At 36.0% G+C, this 27,585-nt stretch overlaps 1 protein-coding gene across 2 annotated transcripts in view; it reads left to right on the top strand.

Moving 5' to 3' along the window:
• BRD1 (bromodomain containing 1) overlaps positions 1–23,234 on the top strand; it is a 54,961-nt gene extending 31,727 nt beyond the window's left edge. Inside the window, exons 9-13 of one of the 2 annotated variants that reach the window (XM_031063240.1) lie at positions 12,808–12,943; positions 14,119–14,246; positions 16,114–16,220; positions 18,475–18,629; positions 21,334–23,234. In XM_031063240.1, coding sequence (XP_030919100.1) covers positions 12,808–12,943; positions 14,119–14,246; positions 16,114–16,220; positions 18,475–18,629; positions 21,334–21,517 — 710 coding nt within the window. In that variant the 3' untranslated portion in view covers positions 21,518–23,234. Of the gene's footprint in view, positions 1–12,807; positions 12,944–14,118; positions 14,247–16,110; positions 16,221–18,474; positions 18,630–21,333 lie in introns of both variants that reach the window. The other variant, XM_005428518.3, reaches the window with a different exon arrangement.
• Positions 23,235–27,585: the final 4,351 nt, after the last annotated feature.

The following is a 27,585-nucleotide window of genomic DNA, read 5'->3' as shown; positions in this document are numbered from 1 at the left end:
GATACTTACCAAGATTTAAAAACAGTTGAGATTTTTTGTGTGTGCAGCTGGTATTGATTCATGGAGATGTCTGTGTTATGATAAAAATGCATTAGGTGATGTATATAGCAATACATTCTTTCTCTATGGTTATTTTTTACACAATTTAATCTCGTGCTGTAGGTAAGAATGTTTTTATTCAGTAGAATCCAGCAGAGCTTTTTCTTCCAAAGCCATCTAGTCATAGGAAAAGGCATGCAACAGGCTTCTTGTGTGCATTGACTGAGTTACCAGCTTTGGGGGAAATCCTTGCAGTTGAAAATGAATTATTGTTGCATAGTTTTTTTTGAATGGTGTGAATATTAACTATCCTTAATTTTACTGAATACAGAAAAAATCATGAAAAAGAACCACTTAATATGCCAAGGATTGAAATTTTTAAGTGGTTGAGAGCTGCACTGTCACATATTTTTTCTTTCTTACCTACTCATAGCCAATATGAGGGTTTTTGACATTATTTAAGGATGTCTTGTTTCTGTCCCTTACTCTGCAGTCTCTTCAGTGTTTCCCCCTTTCTTGTCACTCCTGTATTCTTACATTACGAAGTTCAAAGGAGGACTCTAAAGTTTATTTAGTTGAGTGAAACCACACCTACCTGGTTGTTTCATTATTCTTGTAGACTGCTTTTATTGTGCTCTCTTGACTTACATTTGGGGTTGATGTTTTTCCAGTTATTTTCAAGAAAGACACATATAGAATCCACTGACACACTCCTTTGTAAGTGTGGTGTCCCAGATGCTGTTGGTTTTCATACATAGGATTACTGAAATGCCAGCTCTTTTTCAGAAGTAGAGGACTATTGAACAACATGAGTTAGCCTTCAAGGAGAACTGAAAGCAGTTCATTTCCATACTGTAACCTTTCATATGTGAATCTTTAAAATATATGAAGCAGGAGTGTAGTGTAATCTTAAATTTAAATTTTGTAGTGTTCTACATTATCACAGAGTACATCTGTCTTTGTAGTTCCTGTGTAGAAACTGACAGCTGCATAGTGGAGACGTGTTTAAAAATTTCCTGTACATATTTGATGTATTTTGGGTTTGCTTCATATGGTATCTAGCAACAATTTCCAAAAGAAGATTGTTGATTTACCTAGGAAATTTTGGTGACATCAGAGATTGATGTATGATTCTTGAAGGTTGGGCATGTCAAGTCTTAACTGTGACAAGTTTAATGACCTTTTCCAAATACCCATTGTTTACTTACCTTCCTCTTTCATTCCAAAGATGAATCAATCTTTCAGGGAAATATTTTGTGCAGTTGTTATATCAGAGAAAAATGCGATTGATTAATGGATAGAAGGTAGATTTTACTGACCATTAAAAATCTGCCTCTACCAGTTGTGTATTAGTAAGACAGCAGATGGAACAAATTTATGTTTCAAGAAACCCTTTTTAACATTATGAAATGCTAGCTTATGATCAGATGAAACTTGCCTGTGTACTTGGTGTTATTAATCATGTCTAAGGTTTTGTAAATTTAGGTTTTAAAATTGATAGTTGCTGTTACAGTACTCTCTATTTTAATTAGAAAGTAAGGATTTAAAATACACTATCCTAAAACAACCACTGTAACTTACCACAGAATCAGGATTTCAGATAGTGATTATTATAGTATGTTGTGTTTCTATTATTTATTGTCCAAATGCAATAGTAGGAAATTTCAGTGAAGTATATAATTTACTTCATATTTTCGTTTCCGGCTACACAGATTTTCTCAAGGTACTGAAACTCATGTAAACAAGTATTTAGAATATGGATCACTGAAGTACAATATTCACACAGTAAAAAGCACAGAGGGGGAATTTACAATTTCTTAATACATACTTCACATACAGTTATCAGTATACAACACAGATTCCTTATTAAATCTCTTAGTAAATGTTGGGCTGACTTTGTTTCTGTTCAAGTGTTATAAAATGATGGCAGGTAACCTGTATATGAATTCCATTTGTATTTGATAGAATTTAATATTGTAGTGAGGACAGCTGTTACTTAATTTTGATATGATAAGGGTAGACATTGTGTCTGGAGTGAAATGGAGCACAGTTCATTGTTTTAATTCTTGAGTACTTGATTTCTAATGAATATTTGCCTCTCTGGACCACAGGCCCATTTGACTAAAAGTCAGGCTTTATATGCACAGCATTCATTACCATTCATTAAATGGAGGAAGTGAAAGTAAAACATGCATATCTAAGAAACTTACATCTTCGAAGTAAATAAAAAAACTAAAATAAAGGTTCCTCAGCAAAAAAAGCCCCAAATTGGTATAGTTGGTATAAGCCCCAAATATCTCTTGTGGTTAGCATAGACAGGAATGACAGTACATGTGTGTATGTGTGTATATATATATATATATCTATATATATATATAATTGATATTCATTAATAAAGTGCAACAATTTGACTAAATCTATTGACAAATCCACAGTCCTGGTTTGTTGTTTTGAAATGCGTAGTGATTGTTTCATGTAAAGTCTGATTTGAAATTTAATTATTTGAGCACTTAATGGTGTTCAAGAACTTCAGCTGCCTGACTCCAGGAGGTTTGGAAACATAAAACATTTTAAGGTGTATTTGCAAACAAAGTATTAGAGATTGTGAGGAGGTTACAAAGGCCTAAAAGGAATTATTCTCTGGATTGTTAAATTTGTCAGTGTAGAGACATGGGGAGCACAGGAGTCTGGCTGTTCAGTTGTCAAAATATGTTTGGTTAATTGGTCTTCTGGTAGGTTGATAGGCCACTGGGAAATGTAGGACCATTTACTAAGAAAATAAAGCAAATTAAGGAAAGAAATTACGATTAAAAAAAAAATAAAAGAACCTCATTGCATTTCTTAATTTCTTTTTGGCCCACTCAAACTTCAGCCAGGAGTTCTGCCAGGCCTGTGAAAATTTATGCCAATTTAATTTCTGGGAACATTTTGAGAGATAAGGGAACGGTTTTGTAATAGACATAGAATAACATTAGTGCATAAGGCAGAAAGAGGGGGTAGGAAGCTGTTTTATGCCAATCAACACTCACAATGTGTTTCAAGAACATAAATGTTCGTTCTGGTTTTATTTCATATAAATAATCATAGTATTAACTTCCTGATGATGAAAAATGCTTTTCCTATTTCTTGATTTATGTTATTAAAATAGAGCGAATTTTGAGCAACATAGTTGAGAGTGGTGGGGGTTGATGAACACCTGGGTAAATGGCAATGTGGTGCTTTTTTCAATGCTTGTGAGATGTGTGCATACATAAGGTCCATTATACACTAGTATTCTGGACATTTTTCTAGAATAAAAAATTGGATCTTAAAAATGTTAATATATTTGAAAGTGATGTCTTTTGGATTATTTTTAAGATACTAATTATTAGCACCCAACATACAATTGCTGTGTGTTCTGAGATGATTATAACCAAATCTTCTGTAATAATAAGCAAATGTTTCTGGAAGCCTTTCTGTTTTTCCTGATGCTGTAGGAATTGTGGAGCCTTTTACGGTATTCTAGTGCTGCTTTTTTTATTCTTCTCTTTTTTTTAATACTTAGCTCATTTCTTGGCCCAGGTTTGGCTTTGTAAAAGAATTAAATGTCATAGTCCCCTACATGCTTAATTTGTGACATTTAAGACTATTTTTTTCTGTGTGGTGCAGATGGTAAACAGAATTGTGGGATTTATTGAAAATAGCTAAAAAGTTAGTGAATTTGGAGAGTCACACTATACTTTTTGTAAGTCTGTTCTTAATTTATTTAAGAAGATGCTTGCCGTGGTGCTGTGGCTGAGTATAGATGACCTACCTTCAAATTCACAGGCTTAAATATGGTGAAGTCCCCTCTTCCCAGACATAGAGTGTATCAGCGTGGATCAAGTGAGCTGAGCCGTTTGGAACGTGATAGAATAGTTCAGGTTGGAAGGGGCCTTTAAAGGTTATCCAGTCCAACCCCCACATACTCACCTACAGGTCTGATTTAAGAGGTGGACAATAGAAAAGGTTAATCCAGTGGCTCCAACAGCAGCATCAGGCACTGAACCTTGCATGCAAACGTACCAGTCACTTATGGCCCATTCTGCTGTGAGTGGAGAGAGTGGGACAGTTTACACAGTGTGATTGACTGCAGATTAATGTCTCCCAGAGAAAGTTTGTGTGTGGATTTGTGGTGTTTTTTATTTTTCTTTTCCCGTTTTTCATTCAGTTAGAAGAGATTAGATCATACATTTGCATGCATAGAGGAATGCCCTTCATAAAGAGTAATTATGGTAGCATGTAATTGTCCCCTGTATCATACACACAGCCTAGTATTTCGGGATAGTTTGAATTGAATAGCTCTCTGCTATGTTTCTCATTGTGGTACCCAGATGTAATTTCTTTGGCATGCACAGGGGAAGGGTACACATTAAGAAGATATCCCATACAAAGAAACATGTAATACTCAAGAAGGGGTAAAATTGGAGCAAAGTTGCTTTGTGTTGTTGCCACCAAAACAGCGGTCATTGGTCATGCTGTCCTAATGTGGTAATGCTCCCACTTTGATTTCATTTTCTCTTCTCCTTCTTTTTATTCTATTTTCTTCCTTGAGTTTTCCTTTTTCCCTTTCCTCCTAAGCTTTAATAATGCTCAGAAATTACTTCCTAGCAGCATGGCATTGGAAAAAAGTGGACACAAAAGCAGATGCCAATAACTAACCTTCAGTTGATAACCATGGTTAACTCCTGAGTTCTTGAAAAAAATTGTGTGTTGAAGATAAAAGTACTTCATGTCTGAGGGGAAAAAAGCAACTATAGATTCATCTGATTAGATACAAAGAGACGAACATGCAAGTCAGCCTTATTTTAACTCTTTTGTTCAGTTTTGCCTAAAAATAGCAAAGCTGGGCTGGTATTTTAATAGCTCTTGATTATCTTCACTTGAGGATGCTTCATGCACTGTCAGGTTGACTGCATGAGCAGTGAAACATCTCATTTGGTCTTTCCAGATCCTGTCAATGAAGCCAGGAAGAAAATCTTAGGATAGCAAGCATTGTTGATTTTTGCTAGGCTGGAATAATTTTTTAGTAAGATGCTTCAGTCTCAAAGGACTCAGGTCATGCACTTCTTCAAGTACTCTGCAAGCTGCCATAGAAGGAGGCTGTAAAGCACTGGATCTTTTATACTGAATCACAGGAAGTTTTAGTCTCTCTGCGTGAAGTACCTCTCAAGGTAAAAAAGGCCTGGAAAATTAGGACTGGGAATGCAGCTGAGTAATTTACTGAAGTAATTAAAATATTTACATTTTACTGTGATGTCCTGTATGTCATCTCAGGAGTGGCAGATCTCTGCCTTGATCTTTCTTTCAAGTAGCAACTTCAGCTTCATTTTCTGTTCCCTATCCTAGAAAGAGGAACAAATTATGCACCAATTTTCCTAAATAGCTGTAGAAGGCAAATAAATGCTAAATTATTTATTTTTAATAGAATCAGATTGCTTGACCTCCTTACATAGGAGAGCTCTGGAGTTTTCTGTCTATCTGTTTCCTTTTCATTGGATAGCATACCTAAAAGTTGTGTTCTCACAATTACAGGGAATCCCTTACTTTCAATGAAGAAAAAATCTGTGTTGATTTTTGCTCTGTGTAAAATCCTGTAGCTAGTAATTTCCAAAAGTTAGTTCCATTCAGGAACATCTTGGTTTAGGAAATGGAGCAGCTTTTCTTTGTAGGTGTCAGGTCCTGCTGGTCTGCTCTGAAAGATTCCTAGGCCACTAGGATTTTCATGCAGTGTATTGATAAATAATTATAATGCTTTTTGATTATTGTAAGTTGTGAATTAAAATAATGTATATCAATTTAAGTCTTTAAGAAATCTCTAAAGATTTTTTCAGGATTTTGTAGGTGAGAAAGTAAAAATCTTCAAATGGAAAATGTTAAAAAAATTTTTTTCTTTCTTAAGGTTCTTAACTGTTTGGGCATAAATCAGTAAAAAATGTTTGGAAAAAAGATTCTGATCTTAAATCCTCTTAAGTAATTTTTACCAAGGTAATTAGAATTAATGGTCCTAAATACTACTGGCTTTCTGTAGTAATTTCTGGATCCTGAATGACATGCCCTTGGTCTGTATGTGATTCAGGCACTTAAAGCTTGTATTTTGCAGTCATCTGCTTTACATGTCATAAATTGTATAAACCAAAGCTGATTCAGGAATTCAGTTTGTAAAGTTAGTTTTGAATTTTTTAGGTTTTGAGTGTGCACTTTTTAATGGCATTTTCTACTCTACTGCTTCATCAGTCTATCAGTCTACCACTGGAACAGCTGATACTGTCTTAGAAGAAGTTGTAATTTTTTTTTTTTTTTTGAGAAATGTTTCTTCTTGTATGCTCTCTTTTCATTTCAGAGTTTTCTGGAGTGTTTTCAGACTCCTCCACTAAGGTTGCCTCCCACTCGCATGCTCTGAAATGCCCTGAACACTCATTCTACAGTACAGAGATCCTGTTGTAATGCAAAGCAATGTATGATCCTTATCTTATGGAAGCTGTAGTTACTAAATTCTGATTAGTTTTCCTTTCTGTTGTGTAAATCAGATTTTGCTGTTGTAGTAGAGTCTCATCTGATTTGCCAGAGACACTTCTTATTCTCAGATTTGAAGAAAATTAGTAGTTACAAGATTAATTCTTTGGCATTCTTTTGGAACCCATCAAACAGGCCATTTATTGAGCCACCAAACTGCATTTGTTCTGTGTCACTTAAATCTTTAAAGGTTAAGATTTTCTGGTTAGGATCTTGAAAGGTACTGCTGTTTAGTGTGTAGGTGCCGCATCATGAGCTCATACTGAGCTGTCTTTGCTGTCTTTAGCCATGACCAAGGGGACTCTTCATTTCCAAGGGGACTCACCAGGCTTTGTAGTCTTTGAATAACTGGCTTCCATTTTGTCTGCATACTGAAGACTGTTTTAAGTACTGGAAGCTTTGCTGTGCTCTGATATTCATCTGTGTATTCTGAAAAGAAGAACTGTGTTTAATATTCCTGTTGCACTTTAGAATTTACTGTTTGAAATAACATTTAGTGGGTTTCTCTTAGGGTCTTATGCTCTTACTTGTGAAAAAAAAAACTTAGTGGATACATTCCTGTGTCTGCAGTCTGCCCATTTCCAAGGTTTGCATTTTTAAGAATACAGTAACTTTTGATGATTTATTACCTTCAAGTATTCCCTTATCCTGTGTGTGCTTATCTGTATATATAAATCTCCCTAAATCAGTGGCATCCCCTTTCTTACTCTTACTGGAGGTATTTTTAGCTACATTTCTAAACTGTGTTCTTGATGCATATCATGCACATGGAGGTTGTATTCTGTGTTTTCAATGACTTTCAGTATTTTCTTTTTCAAGACAGAGGCCTGAATCAAAGTGAAACTTACTTAGATAGTCCCTTTAGAAACCTTAGGTTTTAGTGATAGAATACACAGGACACTTGTGTCATTCTCACTATCTCTGGACACTGCTGTAAGGATGGCTTATTTAATTGAAAGCTCTGTTTCCTTTCAGAGAGACTTAATGACTTTTTCACTGTCTTCCAGGTTCTCATATTAACTAATATCATGCTGGGTATTTATCTCTTTGGATCCTAATTATTTTCTATTATCCTCAACATGGAATGGAATTCAATTAAATGATCATTTTGGAACGCAGAAAGACAATTACATTTGAAGTAATTAATTTGGATCATGTTGGAGACACCAGCCATCCTTAAAACAAAAAACAAATAGAAATGAACACTCTTGGAGGAAGTCATTGACACATATGAAACTATGCTCTTCATTCAATATATTGCCCCATTTCCGTAAGTTACAAAGCTGTACGTGTTGTAGTATATGTGACACACGCTGGTCGCAGAGTTTTACCAGTCCCGACATTCTTATTCCCAGAACATGTTCTGTGAGAGCAGATTAGCTAAGAAGGCTACATCTCCATCTTCTTCCCTTTCCCAGAAAAACCAGTCTCATCTTCCTTGGAGAAGTGGAGAAGTGAAACCTACCAGAAAAAAATGGTTTTTTTTTTAATAAAATACACATTTTCCTCTGCTGTATATATATTTTAATGAAGAGTAACACCAGTGTTCAGGGTAAGTGCTCAAGTCGTGACTGAAAATGACGCTAAATAGTGTTGTAGAAGTGCTGGTGCACTGTGTGCAGTCATTGTTTGAATACTCCCAGGTTTTTTAGTGGTTGAATTTCAGCTCGTCAGGTCTAGTTGTAGGAGAGCACTTCATCTTATATTTTGATGTGCTTGGTTTTGCATCAAGCTGCACATAGTTCAGAATTAATTACTTTAAAATAATTTTGTGCAAGTTCTGCTTTCTTTTTGTTTCAGCAGAACTGTAAGGTGTATTACAGTCTGAAATGTACAATTCTGTATTCTGGGGCAGCATTTTGTACATTCATGGACATGCTGTGCTGCTCTTAAGCTTTGTTCCTCTATCATGTTTTCCAAACTTCTGCTTTCTTTTGGAAATTACCTTTTCCTGATTCTATTTATTTAATATGGGCAAAAGGATTCCAACTTGCTTGATGTAGGTAGTCAGTGAAAGTTTTAAATGCAGCCTAAGAACAAACTGGCACTGTTGAGAAGAAGTTAAAACTTTGCCTGATTAATACAGTTTTCAGTGCAGTGAGAGACCTGTGGAAAAGTATCAGGCTGATTGTCTTTGCCTTACTTTTTTTCTTCTTAGTTAGCATTTCTTTATTTTCAAAATGGTTGTGTTATGCTGTGATTTGCAAGGCAGTGAATTTTCCATATAAATAGAAGTTGAGCTGAAGATTAGAAATAGCAGTAACCCTGCATTTAAGATTGATAGCAGACTTCATTGTTAGAGAATTCCCTTTTTAATTGAAAAAGGTTAAGTTCTGCCTCTTGAGAGTGGACTGCTTTTTTTGAAGAAACTTAAGAACAGAGTGGAAAAGTAAAGGAAATGAACCACTAATTAAAGGCTTTTAGTTTGATCTTCAGGACTTCTGGGATGAAGAGGAGGGTTGTCATTCAGTGGTATTGATGAGGAGGCAGTATGTGTAAGAAGTTTAGTACCTGACATGAAATTTCACTCCATGACTGTAGAGAAAGCTCATTTGATCTAACAAAATCATGAGCTTGTGGAAAAGTTGTAAGCAGGATGAGTTAGGTCTCATGGATTTTCTTTATTTGGCCTTCTTAGTTATATCTTTTGATTCTATAAAATGTAAATTCCTTAAAGCAAATGGAGATCTTTAATTTCACATACGCTAGCAGCTACAGGACACTGGGTGTTTCATGATTCATGAGAAAGTAGTTTTGTAATGATATAACAGAAACCAAATCATGTAGTATATCTGATCTTTTTTTGCACATCAGTGCTACTACCATAAAACACTTAGGTTTTATTGCCTCAGTTTTTTCTGGCAAGTTACAAGGTCACTTGTGAACTACTTCATCTATGACTAGATATGAGTGTGTTTTGTTTAAAATAAGCCTTGAGTTTTCCTTTCTTAAAATAATGCCTATTCCTTATACCTTCCAAAATATGAACTGTATAAACTGGAGTCTCATAGATTGTGTAAGCTCCTGTCATTTGGGGCTTGGTGCTCAGGAAAATTACTCCTGCTGCTAGATTGCATGTTCTTTGTTTTTCATACTTCCACAAGCAAGAGAGAAATATGTCTGGGAAGCTCTAAATTCTTTTGCACTTTAGTATTCCTTTTTTGTCAAAAATGTGTAAGTGGGTTTTTTTCCCCACTTACAGTAGTTTAACCCCAGCTGACAACCAAGTGCCAACCAGCTACTCTCTCACTTCCCACTCCTTGGTCCTCACAGTGGGATGAGAATCAGAAAAAGGTAAAACCTCTGGGTTGAGATAAGAACAGTTTAACAATTGAAAAAAAGTAAAATGAAATAGTAGTAGTAATAATAATAATAATAATGTGAAAAAGGAATAAAACCCAAGAGAAACAAGTGATGTGCGATACTGCATAGCACCCACTAACCAATGCCCAGCTCTGTCCCCCAGCAGTGGTCAGCCCCTCCCAGCCAACTCCCAAGCCCCCGTTTTATTTATGGGGCGTGGCACTCCATGGTATGGGATATCCTTTTGGCCAGTTTGGGTCAGCTGTCCTGGCTGTGGTCCTCCTAGCTTGTGCCCCTGCTCACTGGCAGGGCATGAGACACTGAAAAGTCCTTAATTAACTCTCAGCCCTGCTCATCAACTCAAACATCAGTGTGTTATCAACATTCAAATCAAAATACATCACTGTAACAGCTGCTCAGAAAAAAATTTGCTCTATCCCAGCAGAAACCAGGACACCACTGTTAGTAACTATTCTGCAGATTGATAAAACATTTTTTACTCTAATCTGAAGTGAATTAAATGAGTCATTAAACGCACAGTTTATATTTAAACTAGAATAGGGCTGGACTGCCACCTTAGAGAGCTGCCTTGATTGCTACAGTTGCATGTTTCTGCCGTATCCCTTGTTTCTTAACTTCAGCAGTCAAGGCCATCACATGGTTGCTTTGTCCGCTGTGTTGCTGAAAACTGTCTCCTTACCATTTCTTGGTACTGACTTGTTGACAAAGAGAAGCCACCATTGCCAGGGACTGAGAGTGCCAAAATGTCCATTTTGGTGACAGTGCAGTCATAAACTGATTGAAATAATAAAAATATTATTTTGCTCCTTTTGTCCTGGGTGTGCATGTACAAAACCAATGTATGCAGAGATAAGCATCCAAGTCACATTTGGCTTATATATGGATACGAGCTGTGCCCTTGTTCTGGCAGCAGTCATTACTTGATCTGTCTTCCTGTTTAAAATTCAGTCTGTGATCTGACTTGTTTCTGCTGATAGCTGCTTCACATTAGCTAGATGCCTGAGTGATAACTTGAGTAATGTGTCTCCAGCTTGTCGCAGGATGAAAACAAAACAGTTTATACACCTCACTTGAAAGATAAATCTGACAGGATATTGAAGTATAACAAGTAATTTTTGCAGAGACGTAGGAGATGTCCTTTGCAGAATGTTTTTTTTAGCTTTTCATTTCAAATGCCGTGTGAAATGTACTGTGATAACTTAAATTCCCCTATACACTTTTTCATAAAGCATGTTCTGTTTCATCACAGTCTAAGACCAAATTCCTCCTTAATCTGCAGATATTTTTATCAACTTGCTGAGAGTGAGAACAAGATTAATTAATACCACTGATGAATAGTTTGGTGCTTGTCACTCAGGACAATGCTACGTTTATAATTTTTCTTCTGTAGGAAATCAAAGGCAAATATAGGAGTTACAAAACAAACACTCTCAAATGAATATTTATAGTGTAAACTAAATGACAATGAAAGAGAATGCTTATATGTAAATCTTTCAGAACCTTGAGTAAATATACTCCTTTTTCTCTTAAAAATCTGAAATTGTGTTCATAATCCAAATGGAATGTCTCCTGGGGTGGAGGGGAAAAACCCCGTAAGTCACTATATGGAAATGCTTGAAAAATTACTGGATTGTAAAAAGTAACTTGCTAAGCTCAAGCTCCTTAGTTATCAGCCTCCTTTGTCTTTGTAGCAAACAGACTGGAAGAATTAATAAAGGGAGTTCTGCCATAATTGTTTTACAGTAAAAGGCTCTGTGGAGGGGCATGTGAAGGGGTATGCTACATAACCTAGTTTGTCTGTGTCTGAATGTACAATGATCATGATGGCCTTCAGGTCTTTGGTAGTGGTAAGGATGACTGGGATGGGTAGGTCTTCCTTGTGTTGGGAGTGGCATGCCCAGAACTGAATTTGTTTTAAAATGTTGTTCTCTTTGTAGCCTACAGTTTGCAGTGGCTGACTGCAGGCTGGTACCATTGCCTTTAGCTGAGTGCATTTCTGATCATATTCTAGAGTCTCTGTGGGATTCTTTCCTTGTAGACCTAATGTCCACACCTCCACATACACTCCCACACACCCTGGAAAGTCTTCAGAATGCTATCTTAAAACCTTTCATTTGCCTCTTTAATCAAGTATAGAAATGGCTTAATAAGGATAGTACTGTTTGTATAGCAAACCCAGAGCAGGATTGGCAACAGCCCATCAAATAAGTGGATTGTAATATAAAAGCCTTTTTAATGTTTTCATTACAATTATGAAATTAAAATGTAATATCCTTTGATGTATGCAAACTTGTGTTAAAGGGAAGGTTAATTAAAAACAGTACCGTGCATATTATTGATTATTGGTGACAGAAGACAGTCATCATAGTGTCAGTCAGTCTGAATTTACTAAAATGGAAACCCTACGAGGAAGAATTAGATAGTGTCATGGAGAAATCCATATCAGCCTTTACTTCCAGTGTTTGAAAAGGATTTTAATGATCATAGCATTGCATTGAAATAAGCCTTTTGTTGGATTGGTAATCTGCCTGATTTGTAACATTTTATTTTCTTGGGTTTTTTTCTACTTAGCTTTTGCAGCGTGATTGTTTTAATAGTTGGAAACATTACTGCAAAGACTGATTTGATGCTTCTGTTAGTATTTCTCATGTTACAATCTCTGCTTGCTTTTTTTTTTTCTTGTACCTTACCTAAAGGTTCATCCTGTTTTTAAAATCTGGACAACAGGAACTTCCTATTTATAATACTTCCTTGAACTTACATATTTTGTTAATATTCACATTCTTTTTCATCACACCAAAATACTTGAACAAAACAATAATTGTGTACATTGTGTAAATACAAAAGGTTGTTAATGAAAATGGTGTGGTTTCCAGTTTGATGCAGTTTATTTTTTGTGTTATGCTGCAGGTCTATCAAATGGTTTTGGAGATGAAAGTAAAGAGAGAGCATTAGACGATACTCCAGGAAGAAAAGTTGAACCTCGTCGCCGCTGTGCATCAGAATCTAGTATTTCATCTAGTAACAGTCTCTTGTGTAACTCAAGGTAAAACTGTGAATATGAAATACAGATTTGAGACTAAATATATCAGTTTTCTATAGTGCTTGTGACCCACGTTGGAAGATTGCATAAATTTTGGAAAAAAGAGTGTATTTCAGTTTTCTCAGTTATGTCAGATCAGAGATACCTTTCAGGATTGCTGGGATTCTTCTGTTGAATTCAGGTTATTGCATATCCAGGCAGTTATATTTTTAAACTGACTGTGCTTCTCTTGCTCTGTAAAGATACAGATATGTTTTTACATATAGTATATTGGCTTAATTACCTTCCTGGAACACTAAAAATGTGTGTGTTTGTTTTTGTGAAGGCAATAAGAGAAGCAACTTACAAAGCAGAGTCTTGTACACAAAAAAGGTAGTTTGATAGCTTTGGAACTGTAGGTTATCAGTCTGTGGGTTGCTGGGTAGGTACTACAGTGTTGATAGTACCTCTGTACCAGCTATTGACTTTCTCTCCGTGGAGTCTGCTGTTAAAGGCAGGACTGTCAGAATGGACACTTATGCCACCATTGATGTCTCCATCACCAGTGGTGTATCTTCTGAAAGAACACTGGTTTCTGGGTGAGAGGTAGCTGTCTCCAGTCCTGGGCTATGAGGATGGGACATACAGGATAGTCAGTATAGGGTAAATCTGTTAGACAGAAATAGGGGACTTTATTCATATGTTCAGGTTAAGGGAATGGTGTTAATGCAGTCATGTCAAACAGGCTTTCAGAAACAAAGATGATTTACTATTGCATCTATTTTAAATGTGATATTCTAGATCAAATTATCAGTATAATTGTTGTTCACATTCTGTGATTTCTTGAAGAAAACTCAAGTGTGTAGAAAGCAAATTTCCCATTTTGAGAAGAGACATTTCACAATTGAAAGACTGAAATATTTACTGAAAAATTAAAGAAAGAATAGTTGTGTTTTCTGTGTAGTAGAACTGTTGGAACAGTGGACCTGTCTTTTGCTGATAACCAGGCAATTCTTTGTATGAAAATAATCAGAGTTTTGGCTCTTATGTTGTTTGTATTTGTTACTCAAAATATTTTTAGAGCTTACTCCACTGATTTTACCCTGTACTGATGAAATGTAAATTCTCATTCAAAATTTTGATTTATAGTGAGCAATGTTAATTATCAAGTAGTGATTTTAATATTAATATTTTTGTAGTTTTAGTCTCCCGAAGTGTGGTAAAGGTAAACCTGCCCTGATACGGAGACACACACTGGAAGATCGAAGTGAACTGATATCATGCATTGAAAATGGAAATTATGCCAAAGCAGCAAGAATTGCAGCTGGTAACTATAAAAAATAGAATTCTTAATAATAGTGTATAATTTTTTCCATTTATTTGACAGATTTTAACATTATTATTTTTACTGCTTGAATACATTAAGCCGTCTGAAAATGTTGTTGATATCCTTCCAGAAACTACTGAATTCTGCTTTTGACTCTTTAAAGACTTTTTAAAGAATAGCATCAAACTCTGATTTTGATTAATTTTCTCTCCTTGCTTGAGGAAATAAAGAGGTTTTGAAATAACAAGAGAAGATGAGTTTTCTTTTGATGATCTTTAAAAGAAAATAAGTAATCCTATGTATTAGATTAGTAACCTCTTACTACCATGTGGAATAAACTCTGACTAGGAAGAATTCTGAGACTCTCACTTGTATATACACCTGAGAAGTCTCTGAGTCTGGCTGCATGCATCCTGTCAGCTTATGTATGATTTTCTATTCAGCATTAAAATTTTCTTTGCAGCTGAGAATAGTGTAGATTTCTTTCTTGTTAGCTGTCCTGAAGGACTCAAACTGTTTTTATATACCAGATACAGTTCTACGTACATATTTTTGAAACAGTCTGTAAATAAGGGATGAATTAATTGAAACCCTCATGGCTCTTTCTAATTGACATGTGAATACTTTACAAACTGTTACTAACAGAGCAGAGAAACAGAACTTACTGTGCAGAATGACTGAACTAATTTTTTTTAATGTGATGACTTTAAATACTTTTTTCTTGCTATTTCTACTTTTAAAAGATCTTAAACCACTTTTATGGTTTAAGATCAACAACAAACCCTGGAATGTTTTTGTAATGTCAAGATAGAACATGTATCTGCATGCCAGCTTTCATTATAAATAAGCAGTGCCCATTTGAAATGCACTTTCTCTCAGCAGTAAGTATTGCCTGACTACTGAAAGAAAGTGCAGCTGCAGCCCCTGAACTGTATCTTGGTACCAGGTTTCCTCATACAATAAGTGCTGCCTGACCTTCACAGCATATGAACTTGGATCACTTTTCTCCCTTTGATCACCACCCCCAGTTCCATCTTGAGGTTGTAACTCACTCTTCTGATCAGTCTCTGGACTGTATCTAGGGGACCAGTTGTGGTTTTGGTTGACTGAAAGGCTTTTGCCTATCTCAGGCTTCAATCCATTGCTGAGCAGCAGAGAAGAAAATTGAGGATTCTGTAGAAGTGCACAGTAACTTAAACTCTGTTGTTCATTACCCTGCTTTTTGAGAAGAGCTAAAACACTAGTGCTGCTGCCTAGAAACCTGTTGACATTTTTGAACTTGACTGCAGGAAAGGGCAGGGCAAGAGAGACCAAGAAAACTTGTTGAAAATAAATGGAAATCAAAATGCAGGTCAGAATAGGCATAAGAATGGAAAGGTGTACCAGTATTGCTAAGTTATGAGGTGCTAATCTCAGTGTGGGTATCCAGGTATCCAACACTTGGAAATATATACTGTGCAAATTGGATCTTGAAAATCATCACCTCTGTGACAGGATTGTCATCACAGTAAAAGAAACTGTTATTTGAAGTAGTATAATTTTATGGGGTTTTTTGGAGCTTTTTCAAAGGGAAAGAATCATTGGAATTTGTCAAACACTGTCTAAGAACTAAGATGTTTTAGAATATGCTATTTCTAGAAGTGTCTAAACTCTTGTTCTTTATCTGTAAGTTTGGAAAAAAAGTATTAATATCATGTAAAGAGCTCTTATGAATACTACCTTGTTTTTATTGGTATGTGTGTGAAAGTTGGTATTAGTATTTGGATTCTAAGGATCATGAGCTATTGAATAGGAAACCAAGAGCTGCAGATTTGTCAGAGGTTTCATTCTGGAACATTTTAATTTTATGTTTCTTTGTTCTTAGAAGTTGGGCATAGCAGTATGTGGATTTCAACTGATGCTGCAACATCTGTTCTTGAGCCTCTGAAAGTAGTATGGGCCAAATGCAGTGGATATCCTTCTTACCCAGCTCTGGTAAGTGCCCAGCTTCCCAGAAGTACAGTAGTGACTGTTTCTGGTCTGAAAACACCATGCACAGACTTAAGGTAATTGGTAAATTCCCATTCAGGTTGGAGAAAGGTGGCTTGTTCTGCCCTCTTTACTATGCACTGAGTTTGTAAAGTTACTGCAGTACCAGTTTTTAAGTCAATAATTTCTGCTGCCCTGCCAGCCCTTGGAGATGTGCAATACTCCTGTGTCGTGCAGCCTCCCACAGCCACTCGCTCGCTCCCTGTGGGTGGAGTGGGGAGTATGATGAGTGCAGGGGAGAAAACTCATGGGTTGAGATAAAGACAGTTTAATAGGGAAAGCAAAAGCCATGCACACAAGCAGAGCAAATTCATTCACCACTTCCCATGGGCAGCGGGTGTTCAGTCATCCCCAGGAACACAGAGCTCCTTTACATGTGGCTTGGGAATGCAAACACCATCACACTGAATGTCCCTTCCTTCCTCCTTCTTCCCCCAGCTCTATATACTGAGCATGATGCCATATGGGATAGGCTGTCCCTAAGGTCAGTTGGAGTCAGCTGCCCCAGCTGTGTCCCCTCCCAACTCCATGTGCACCCCCAGCCTCCTCACTGGTGGGACAGTGTGAGAGGGTGAAGAGACCTTTACTCTGTGTAAGCACAGCTCAGCATTAACAAAAACATCTTTATGTTGTCAATGCAGTTTTCAACCCAAATCCAAAACATAGCCCTGTACCACCTACTGTGAAGAAAATTGTCTCTATCCCTGGTAAAACCAGCATACTTGTCTCAGTAGTCTTTGTTTCTATGTTACATATTATTTCTGCTGCAAAATGAGTATAAAAATACTCTTGATGCTGCAGCTCATTAAAGAAACAAAAAACTCAATAGCTGGAATAAACGGACTGATTGCAGCCAATTGTGGATGATGTACTGGAAACTTAAAGCTGTTGTTAATAGAGGATATATATATATATATATGTGTGTGTGTGTGTGTGTTAGTAAAGGAAAAGCAGACACGGTTCTGCTTACATCAAAGCTTGCAGAGAACATACTGATGAGGTGTTTGGCTTTAGGCCTTTGAGGTTATATGAACAGTTCATACACTGGCTTGATTCATATATGAGTCTGGACAATCACGACTTTTAATATGTGTGTTCTAAAGACAACGTGAAATGTAATCATACAGAGTCAGGTTAAAACCTCTGAAGGTGGCATTCAGAGCACTTGAGTTTAAGTACCCACAGTGGGTGACTCAAAGGCACTTGGGTCAGATGCTGAAAATTTGATGATTGTCTCTTGAAAGGTGTTAGCGCTAGATTTAAACTGATGAAGACCAAAGGGTTCCTTTTCTGCCTTCTCCTTTATGTCAGCATTGGTGTGTCTGAGAGTGGGATAAGTCAGTAGAGGAGTTAAACCTCAAGAAGGTGCCAGAGAAGAAAATTCTTCTGATTTCTACAAGCTCCCCACAGTATTAGCTTTCTATTAATTTATTTCCTTAAGTCAGTTTACTGTAGATTAAGATTGGTGCCAGTGTGGATGGTGGAAAAGCAACAGGAGTTCATAGAGTAGATGGGTGGAACAAGCATGGAGTAAAAACCTTTCTTTGAGTAGAAGCTAAGCACTTCATAGTGCTGTGAGCTGCCTGCAAAGGATTTTTCCATCAGGAAGGTTTGTTTAACATGAGCAGCATATTCTTTTTCTCCCTCAAGTTTTGTTTAGAAAGACTTTGTGACTGTAACTGTATGTTTTATTGAAGACTGAGTCATTAAATTGGATATGCAAGATATTTGAAAGATACACCTTTTTTTTGTTTTTAAATTTTTGCTCCTGAGTTTGAGTATGGAGCATGTATTTTCCTGAAATACTTTATACCTTAACATCAGTTGATTCTTTAAGGTATATGAAATTCAAACACTAAAATTTGAGGTCAGCTACAGCTTCTAGAAATCGTGATTTGACTTTTTCATTCTAAAACCTGCTTGTCAGTCTCAAAGTTGTACCAAGTGGAATTCAAATGGGACTTCTAAGAAGAACTGATAGGCATGAAAAATGCTTTTTTCAGTGTTTACAGTCAATTCTGCCACTAGGTCTCCACTATGCCTATTCAGCTAATGTCAAAAAGTTTTGTGTAACACAAAGTCAATTCATATCCAGTAGCTGTTTATTTTATTATTTCTTGTTAACTTAATCTGTAATACTTTCTTAAAATTAATTACATCATTTTAAAAATGAGGAACTGTCCTTTCTTCTCCCTTACAGATTATTGACCCTAAGATGCCTCGTGTTGCTGGCCATCACAACGGTGTTACTATACCAGTGCCACCTCTAGATGTACTGAAAATTGGAGAACAAATGCAGACCAAATCAGATGAGAAACTATTCTTAGTACTATTTTTTGACAACAAAAGAAGTTGGTATGTTATTGAAATGTATTGTTTGATGCAGTGACTTAAAATTTTAAGAACCTGTACCTTTGGTCTAGAAGAAAATTGAAACATTATATTTCCATGGATATAATTCCTATGGAAGTATAAACTGTAAGATTAAAATTTCATATTTGAGTCTATTTTTGGACCAAGGTATGTATCATCACTGAAAGATACCTTTTTATCGTCAGTTTGGAAAAAAATATTTTAAGTCATTAATAGTCTTTTTTATTTACAAGCAACTTTCATTTATTGACCTGATGAAATTGCTTCATTGTTTCATAAGTTTTTTAAAAGTAATAGTCCAACATTTATCTCTATCATCCTTCATCATTGCTTTCTGAATTACAACACTTCTTCTCCCAGTCTGCTCAAGTACATTTTCTTTGAATTTTTAACCTCTCTTTAACTCAATGCTTTATTAACACTTTCACTTAACCTTTTATATTTTTTATTCATTAAACCTTCCCTCTTTCCAATTATTTTGGCATCAGCAATATGCTGTGTAGAGCCTGAAGGGGGATAGTTCACACAACAAAACATTCTTTTTCCCTCCCCCATGGTCTTCAGTTTTAGGGCTGATAGGGTTTTTCTGGGGAGGTAGGAGGAGACACACAAGGTTTTTTGGTCTTCTTTTGCTTATTAGGGTTGTTTTTGGTTTTGGTGAGTTTTTCCTAGACAGGGAAGCTTGTCATCTACCTTTCATCAAACTGTGTATTTCTTTTCTATGTTCTCTGTAGATTCTCTCCTTTCCTAGTTTCCATACAGGTCAAGCTAACTGTAAATCTGTCCATGTCTTGTTTTTCTCTTGAATTGGCTTTTAGCTATCAGTTTCCTCTTTAGATTATTAGATCTGGCATTGAGTGATGCTGCCATTCTCCTGACTCCTGCTGTGCCAGTACGCTATCACTTAAATAAATTTCTGCTTAAAATTTATAACTGATGTTTACTCTTCTGCCCCTTAGGTTTTTTGGCATAATTTTTATGTTCTTCAGTTATTTTCTTAATTAATTGGTACTTCATCTTAATTATCTTTGTTCACTTGCTCAGGATTCCATAAGATCCTGCATTCTTCTGCCTTGTTTGCAGAGAACATCTGCATTTAAACATATTCAGTCTTGTTTCTCATTTTTTTTTTCTCTTACTGGTATTGCCAATGTAATGCATGTTTTCCCTGGTCAATTTCTTAATAATTGCTCTGATTGCTTCTTAACCTGGGGAGTCCTCAGCAGCTTAAACTTTTCTAATTGGTCTCTATATGCAGGTGGTCCTAAATCATGTAAATATTGTCTCTAATGGGTACTCTGCATAGATGGACAGGAAAAGACTCAGTACTTCTTCCAGCTCCTTTCCTCCCCTCCACCCTGACCCCACCAACTTGTTTTGGTAGTGATTCTTTTATTGTGACTATTTTGGTGCTCATAATTCTATCTCTGTTGTGTCTCTTGTAGTCTTGAACCCCTGTTTGTGATTTTCATTCATTTGCAGGGAATCTGTCACCTGCATTCTGTGATACCAGTGTCTATCTCCTATGGATTTTCATATTTGTTTCTTCTTCTTCCCTGCTTATATCTGGAGGACTTGCAAAGCTTTCTTTTAAAAATACCTTCTTAAAACTTCTCTGATCTGTATTAAAACTGATAATGGTTAGACTGATGCTTTTCATGCTGTTATCATACTGTCTGTGTCCTTGTACTGACTCTTCACATTTTATTTCAGTGTGTGTGCTCAATACAATAGGGCTCTAGTTTAGAGTCCTTTAAGAAAATGAAAATATTTCAATAGCCAATTTTATTTATTTAAAAGAAAATGTTTGAAGATTTGACTGTCTGATCTCCTGTTGGTTTGGCTTCAAATGGTTTCCCTCCCAAAATAATGTTTTTATATAAAAGGAGGGCTTCTGCCTTTTGCAGGATTGGGATTGCAGACTACAGTAGCATATCTTAAATATATTCATTAATTGACCTAATTTTTGTTTTCCTCAATGTCTGTAACTTTGGAACACAGGATTACAATCAACCTTTATGAAAATGACGTAAATTTAATTTATACTTTTAAAGTTAATATTTAGAATGCTTTAACTAGAAAAATGGGATGTAGAGCTTTTTCCTTATCACTCCTCCGTGCCCAGAATTTGAAGATATTTATGGAGCTTGAAACAGAGAAGTACCCTGAATACAGAGCTAGTGGGATTTCATACTGCAGAGTAAATGCTAAAGCAGAACTTCCTTGCCAGCTTAGCTTTCCCCATAAAGAACAAATCAAGGTGCCTGAAATGTAAGGCAAAAATCCATCATTTGAAAAATCCTTGTCATAATGGAAGGGAAAGAATGAGGGGAAACAATACTGTGTCAGGTGAATCTTGAGCCATGTCCATTGTTAGTTGCTGCTGCCTGTTCTTTTAACTGCATCAGTATTTTAGGCTAAGTTTTTTCTATTAATACTTTATCACTAAGTACATATCACTGAATACAGTCTCTGTTTTATGGAAGAGATTTTCTTAATATTTCATGTTCTTTAAATATTTAATGCAAGTAAGCACTATCTTAAAAGGTGTTTTATTGTTTTGTTTAAGGTGGTTAAAGCTGATCTGCAATATGAGAAACATGGCATAGTAGCCTTGACATTTCTGGACAGACTTCTTGATTTTATTCTATATTTAACGGATTTATTTTTTACCCTTTTCTTACAGGCAGTGGCTTCCCAAATCCAAAATGGTTCCCCTTGGGATAGATGAGACCATAGACAAGTTAAAAATGATGGAAGGACGTAACTCGAGCATACGAAAAGCAGTAAGAATTGCTTTTGATCGTGCTATGAATCACCTGAGTCGAGTCCATGGAGAACCAGTCAGTGACTTCAGTGATATTGACTAACAGAGATTCTCTAGCAAGGCATGAAAAATACCACAGAGACTTGAACTCTACTAATGAACCTCTTTGTCTAAAAGAATGTATTGAAGATACAACCCCTTAATTGTTGATTCAGTGGCTGAGTTCTGCAAACTTGAAATAGTTGAGCAATTCTTCTAAATCACCATTGCCATATTGATAATTATTTTATTGTGTTGTAGATTGGAGGATTTTCCACTAAACCTGTTAAAATGTCTTGTTCATAGTGTTCATAATTGTACATAAATGTATATTCAACACTTAACTTATTCTGATTTTAGAAGTAGCTCCTTAATTCCTTTTATAATTTTGTTGGGGAGGGAATTTATTTTTTGTTTTTTCCATGCTTTTTACTTTTTTTTTCTTTCTTTCTGAGGTTAAGTTACCTAAGCACCATCTTCCAGCTTGAGGTGTTTAGTTGATCTTAAAGCCTAATATCAAAATGGCATCAAATATATGTTTGCCTAAATCATATACAGTATGGTGCTGCTTGTATCATTTCTTCCTTGGTCTGTAGCTTCTGAAAAAGACTTCTGAATGTTTGTGTAAATTGTTGCTCTTTGCACAAAGTACCACATATTTAAGATTGATGTAAATTTACAATTACAAATATGTATTTTCAGAAAGGAAGTTGCATTATTTTGGAGGGTACTTTGTGGGAAAGACATCAGTAAAAATTATACTATGTACATCACTTGCAAATCACCAAAAACACTCCATTGTTGCCCAAAATGACTCAAGGTTCTTACTGTTTTAAACAAACCTGGCTTAAAGCCTGCAAGCACATTATTTCTTTCAAAACCATATCCCATTTATCTCCCATTGGTTAAATTTTGTTGATTTGTGTGCCTCCCTGTGTTTTATTTATTGTAGAAAATGTATTAATTTGCTTTATAATGAAAAATAAAATTGACAAATATATTGATATGCATTTTTATACAGGCACATGAGAAGACAACTTGCGTTGGGAGAAAAATGTATTGGAAATTGTATAAAATAACTCGATGGTTTGTGTGTAATTCGGTTTTTTGGTAACTTGTAATCTTTTGTTTCCAATGAGGGGATTTATGTAACTTTTAATTTAGAACACTTTGGTAGCAATAGAAACTTTGGATACATTTTTGTATGGTACATGTGATGTATATAGAATTAGTACTTTATTTTTATTTTTAAGAAGTAAAGCATTATGTTTGGGCAGGGGGAAGAAGGAGGGTGGGTTTCCAGAACTGCATTTTTATATTAAAAAGAAAGAAAAATAAAGTCAAGATATTGATTGTTGTAGCTACTTTATTCCTACCTTCACTGAGATACTGAATTTGTAACAATGAAAATGGCAAGGTATGTTTGCAATGTGATTTATAATGGCTCCATTATTTATAAATGCACTGTGTTTGAACTCTTTTGCAGTGATATCGTAAATACTGTACCAAGTTATATTATATGAAACACCAAATAATGCATATGAATGCACGAAGTATTTATGCCCAGCTTTTTTATAAAGGATTAGCAAATACAGCAAAACCAATACTTTTTAAATCTTTTTTTTAAAACTTCATTGAATAGCATACTTCATTGTTAAACCTGCTTGAATCTTTATTTTAAAGGGACAATTACTTTTTAAATAGTTTTTAATGTTTTTATTCTCTATTGTTTGTAATACCCCCGTAGAAGCTTGAAATAAAATTTCTTTCTCAACTGTAAATTTTGTCCTGAATTTAGCCCCTGAGATTTTGCTGCAGTGCCCATTTTCTTACTCCATGACTGAGCTGTTCCAGAGGCACTGGGCCAAGAAGCTGAATGTTCTCCTGTGGCACCCAGCATTGTCCTTACTGAGCCCCTTGCATAGGAGGTATTCCACTTAGCTGAGACCGGTTGCCTGTGATGGACCGTGGTAATTAGGGATGATGAGTTGGATAAACTTCACAAATGATCAAGCAAATAGTTTTCTCAGGCTTGACAGCAGACACAGCTTTAGGGAGAGCAGTGATGGCAGGTACCCTGGAAGGACCATCACTGAGTTGTGCTGCTCTGATGGCCACAACAGCCACATCAGTTAGAAAAATTAAAATCTGGTGGTTTGCATTTAATATAATGACTTCAAGGATCTGACATATAATCATGCTCTTCTTTAAAGGGAATGGAGCCTAATTTGGGCAGTGTTGAGACAGTAGAACCACTTGTCATCATTAGGACTCTGTTAAAGGTATTAAAATAATACACTGCAGCAGATTTTACTTCAGACTGGTTCCACAAAATGTAAAACTAGATAATGATTCACAACCCCATTTGGATGCACAGAGAAATGGGCCTTTTTTCTGTCTTGGACCCTGGAAAGCTGAAATGCAGTTACAACAGAATTTGGAAGATGACAGTACTTGTATGATGAGGATGCTGATACCTGTGACATATGAAGGGCCATAAAAAAGAAAGCATAGAGTTGCAAAATGATTCTTCAAAAGGCTTCGTACATTCTCAGTTGCCTCGCACACTAGCAACATTGCAGGGAGGATAAAAGCTTATCCTTTGCAAAAAAGAACATTAATTATTTTTGAACTTTTTTTTTTAAATCACATCGTCAGAAAAAGCTCTAGTCTTGAATTTTGCTCAGACTTCTGAGTCTTATTTTATGACTTCTGTTCAGAAATTGTTTCATCAGTTCCTGGAGAAGGAAAATGTGCTGCCTTCATCTTACAGGGGACTGTATGCACTTATGAGAATTATCAGCTGGAAAACTTTACTGATTAAAATAAGCTTGTTCTGCATCTTCTTCTGATGAAACTGACATGAAAGGCTCGTTTATTTTTGTTCTGGTTACCTGTTGGAAGCTGTCCCAGAAATTCTTCCCAGACCCTGTTGAGATTGCTGCAGTGTCAGTTGCTGTTCCCATACTCTCTTGTGATGAAGTCCTGTATCATCCAGTGGCTCTTGAGATTGGGTTAAAGTTTAAAATAATTACTCAGAAATAAATAAACAAAATAGAGTGGAAATAGTATTCTAATGGAAAGTAAAACTGGAACACCACATTCTGGCTTGCCAGCTTCTTGGGGAGTGTTGCAGTTGTAAGTACAGGGTGTAAGTTTGTGCATTCACTGCTCAGTTCTGGTGTGATCATTTCCTGTTAATAGAAGTGTGAGACCTACATCATCAGTTGAAACGATGTGCAAATGTCTTTTATTGTATCGAAATATGAGCGATAATTGTATAAATATTTAGGGGGAAAATGTGACTAGGGAATAATGTTTTTTTAAAAAAGTTTGTTACCAATCTCAGTGATTTTTTGGGGAATGTTTGTTGTGATTTTCTGTCTTTTACACTAGAGGGAGCAATGCACACAGACCATCAACATTACAAAATAAGTATTCAGTTTTTCCTTTTCAAAATGCTGCTATTAAAACTTACTGCTTGTAAACAGTAAGTCTTCTTAGCTTTTCTAGTGTTTCTAGTCCATCAAAAGTAGCTTTCTATGTCCTTGCTGCAAGTGGGCTGATTCAGGAATGCTTAATTTTAACTAGAGCTAGTATAAAGGACAAATAGCTCTGGATTTTCTGGCTCTCATGTCTTAATTGCAAGTGACAGATGAGTAACTTACACTTTCATTTAGTTGTTGATTTTCTTTTCACAGTTGCATTCTTTGGTGTTAGAAAATGACTCAGAGGTGGTTGCTGCTGGTAGCACAGTGCAAGTCAAACGCATCAATTAGCAGAAATACTCAAGTTTGGAGGTGAAGTTTCCAGATGAGGCAGTTGCTCTCTCCTGCAGCCTGGCAAGGGGAGGTTGTCTTGAGCATGTGTGCTAGGGAATCAAATAAATTCATCTCAGTCTTTTGATCATATGGGTAAAGGTTCTTGCCTATATGAGAACAAACTTTCTCACCCCCGCTGTATCTGTAACAGAAAATACAGAAGTGAAATGGAGGAGGAGACATTTACTGTCCACATCCAGCTTAGCACCTTTGGGTTACCTTGTTGAGAGTTTTGTTTAACATGCAGTTACTATGACTTGTATGTTTTATCAGTACTTCCTTGAAAGATTTGTTTCCTCTAAAACTTTTAATGTAGAAAAAGAGTAAATTCAAGGTAATGGAAGTTTGGAAAATAGTATTTTGGAATAGCATGAAGTTAAAAAACTTTTTTTAAACATTTGGGAGTTGGTATTTGATGGGGAGGGGCTATAAATTTATTTTTACCTGCCTACTTACTCATTTTTTATTGGCTATGCATAGAAACTGCTACCAAATCTCTGATGGTCAGGAAAGAAAATACAAGATGTCAGCAGCTGTACTTTAACACTGTTAATGATCTTTTTCAATTGTTTCTATGTGTTAAACCAACAGTGCAGTGATTGCAGTCACCCTATTCTAGTTTTTGCTTATACTGCATGGACAGAGGTGACAGAATAAGAATTTTATTTTCCTTTTAATAATTTCAAATATTATTTAAATTTTTTAATTAATCCCCGTGATATAAAATATCTTCTCATCATGCTGCTGCTCTGCTGCCTTTGTGCTGCTCTTGTCCTTTTTATTTTCACAGTTCCTGCAAGCTCAGCTCATTTTTTGGTTGTTTTGATCTGTTTTGAAGTCTTCACTGCAATAAGCCAGCACTGTCAGCAAACCAGTCCACTTCCTGGGCTCAAGTGTCTAAAGTCTGGCTATACAGAGAGGTCTGGAGTAATGTGAATAGTTTCCATGTGCAGTCTTTGGTTGCTCCTCTTTACATGAAATTTTATGTATTGATACCAACTTATCTCTCCTATTAAGCTGTGTTTTTGGTCTTGTCTCAGCTGTCTGGAGCCCTTCTCCCCCATAAGGGGCTTCACCTTGTGAATTCTAGGGAGATGTAATTGTATTCTCTGTTCAGCTTCCCTGGCAACAGTCCCAAGTCAGTTTATTCTAAGATGGGTTAGGAATGCTCACACATCTTCCTCTCCTATGGTCATTACTGGGTTCTTCACTCCTCCAGACTTGGCCCTGTGAGGAGACATTTACTGTCCACTTCAAGCTCTATGAGGATAAGAATTTCCACATCCTTATTAAAAAAAAACACCCAAGAAAAACACATAAAAATCTTATCTCAATCCATGGAAAGTACAAGGAGGACAAAGGAGAATCTACACCTCTCATTTTAATGGGAAAACAGTTGCTAATAGATGGTGCAAAGATGATGAAGGATTGGAGTTGATTGATGATTTGGGCTTTATTTGTCACTGTATTTGAGATTGTGACAGTTCATTTTTTCAGACTCCTAGTCCTTGTTAAAAAAAGTTGATAATACCCTCTTCTGTAATTTTGGGCCATGGAAACTTGTTGCTCATGCTCAAGTAGCTGGAGAACCACAGGAATATGAGTCATTTTTGTCAATAATCAATAGGTAACTATTGAAAAACATCAGCAGTTTTTTACCATGAAACATGTAGGATCTTGGGACTTTGAAGATTGTCTAATTTTTCAGTGTGCAGAGTTCACAGAGGTATTGTAGCACTGTAAATTACTTCAGTTGTAAGAAAACCAATCATGTCTTCTTTTCTTAGGACTTATTTTAAAAATAATTTAAGATTAAGATGTGCAAAAAGTGTTGCTGCTTAAGATTTTCTGTTTAGCTCTTGTATAAGGAAAGTATTATAAGGAAAATAAGATAATAAAATTATCTTAATTAAAAATAACCATAAAACTTAATAATTCATGTAATAGCCATAATATAGATATAATATTTATAATATTAATCTTAAAATAATGAAGATGATATATTGTAGAACAAAGGGATCCACTTTACCTATTATTTAACTTTTCTAATTATTCTGATTTTTAATGCTGCTTTAATAATAGTCTGTTGTTCCTCAGCTGCTCCTCTTTCTCTAAGAATGACTGACAGCAAACCAATACTTGTCAGGAAGCACAAAACAGAAGACACAAGATGTCACACAGATGAGAGCAGGCATTTGGACAATCCCCATCCAGGTGCTCTGTGTACCAGTGCTTCCCTTGCACGAATCACACAGTGCAGGAACTCATGGGCAAAGTGAGCAAACAAGCATCCTGCATGGATCTGACATGT

The sequence above is a fragment of the Geospiza fortis genome, unplaced genomic scaffold (genome assembly GCF_000277835.1).
Source record: "Geospiza fortis unplaced genomic scaffold, GeoFor_1.0 scaffold301, whole genome shotgun sequence".
Classification (NCBI taxonomy): Eukaryota; Metazoa; Chordata; class Aves; order Passeriformes; family Thraupidae; genus Geospiza; species Geospiza fortis.
Note: the sequence above shows the minus strand (reverse complement) of the source record. Positions and strands in the feature narration are given on the sequence as shown.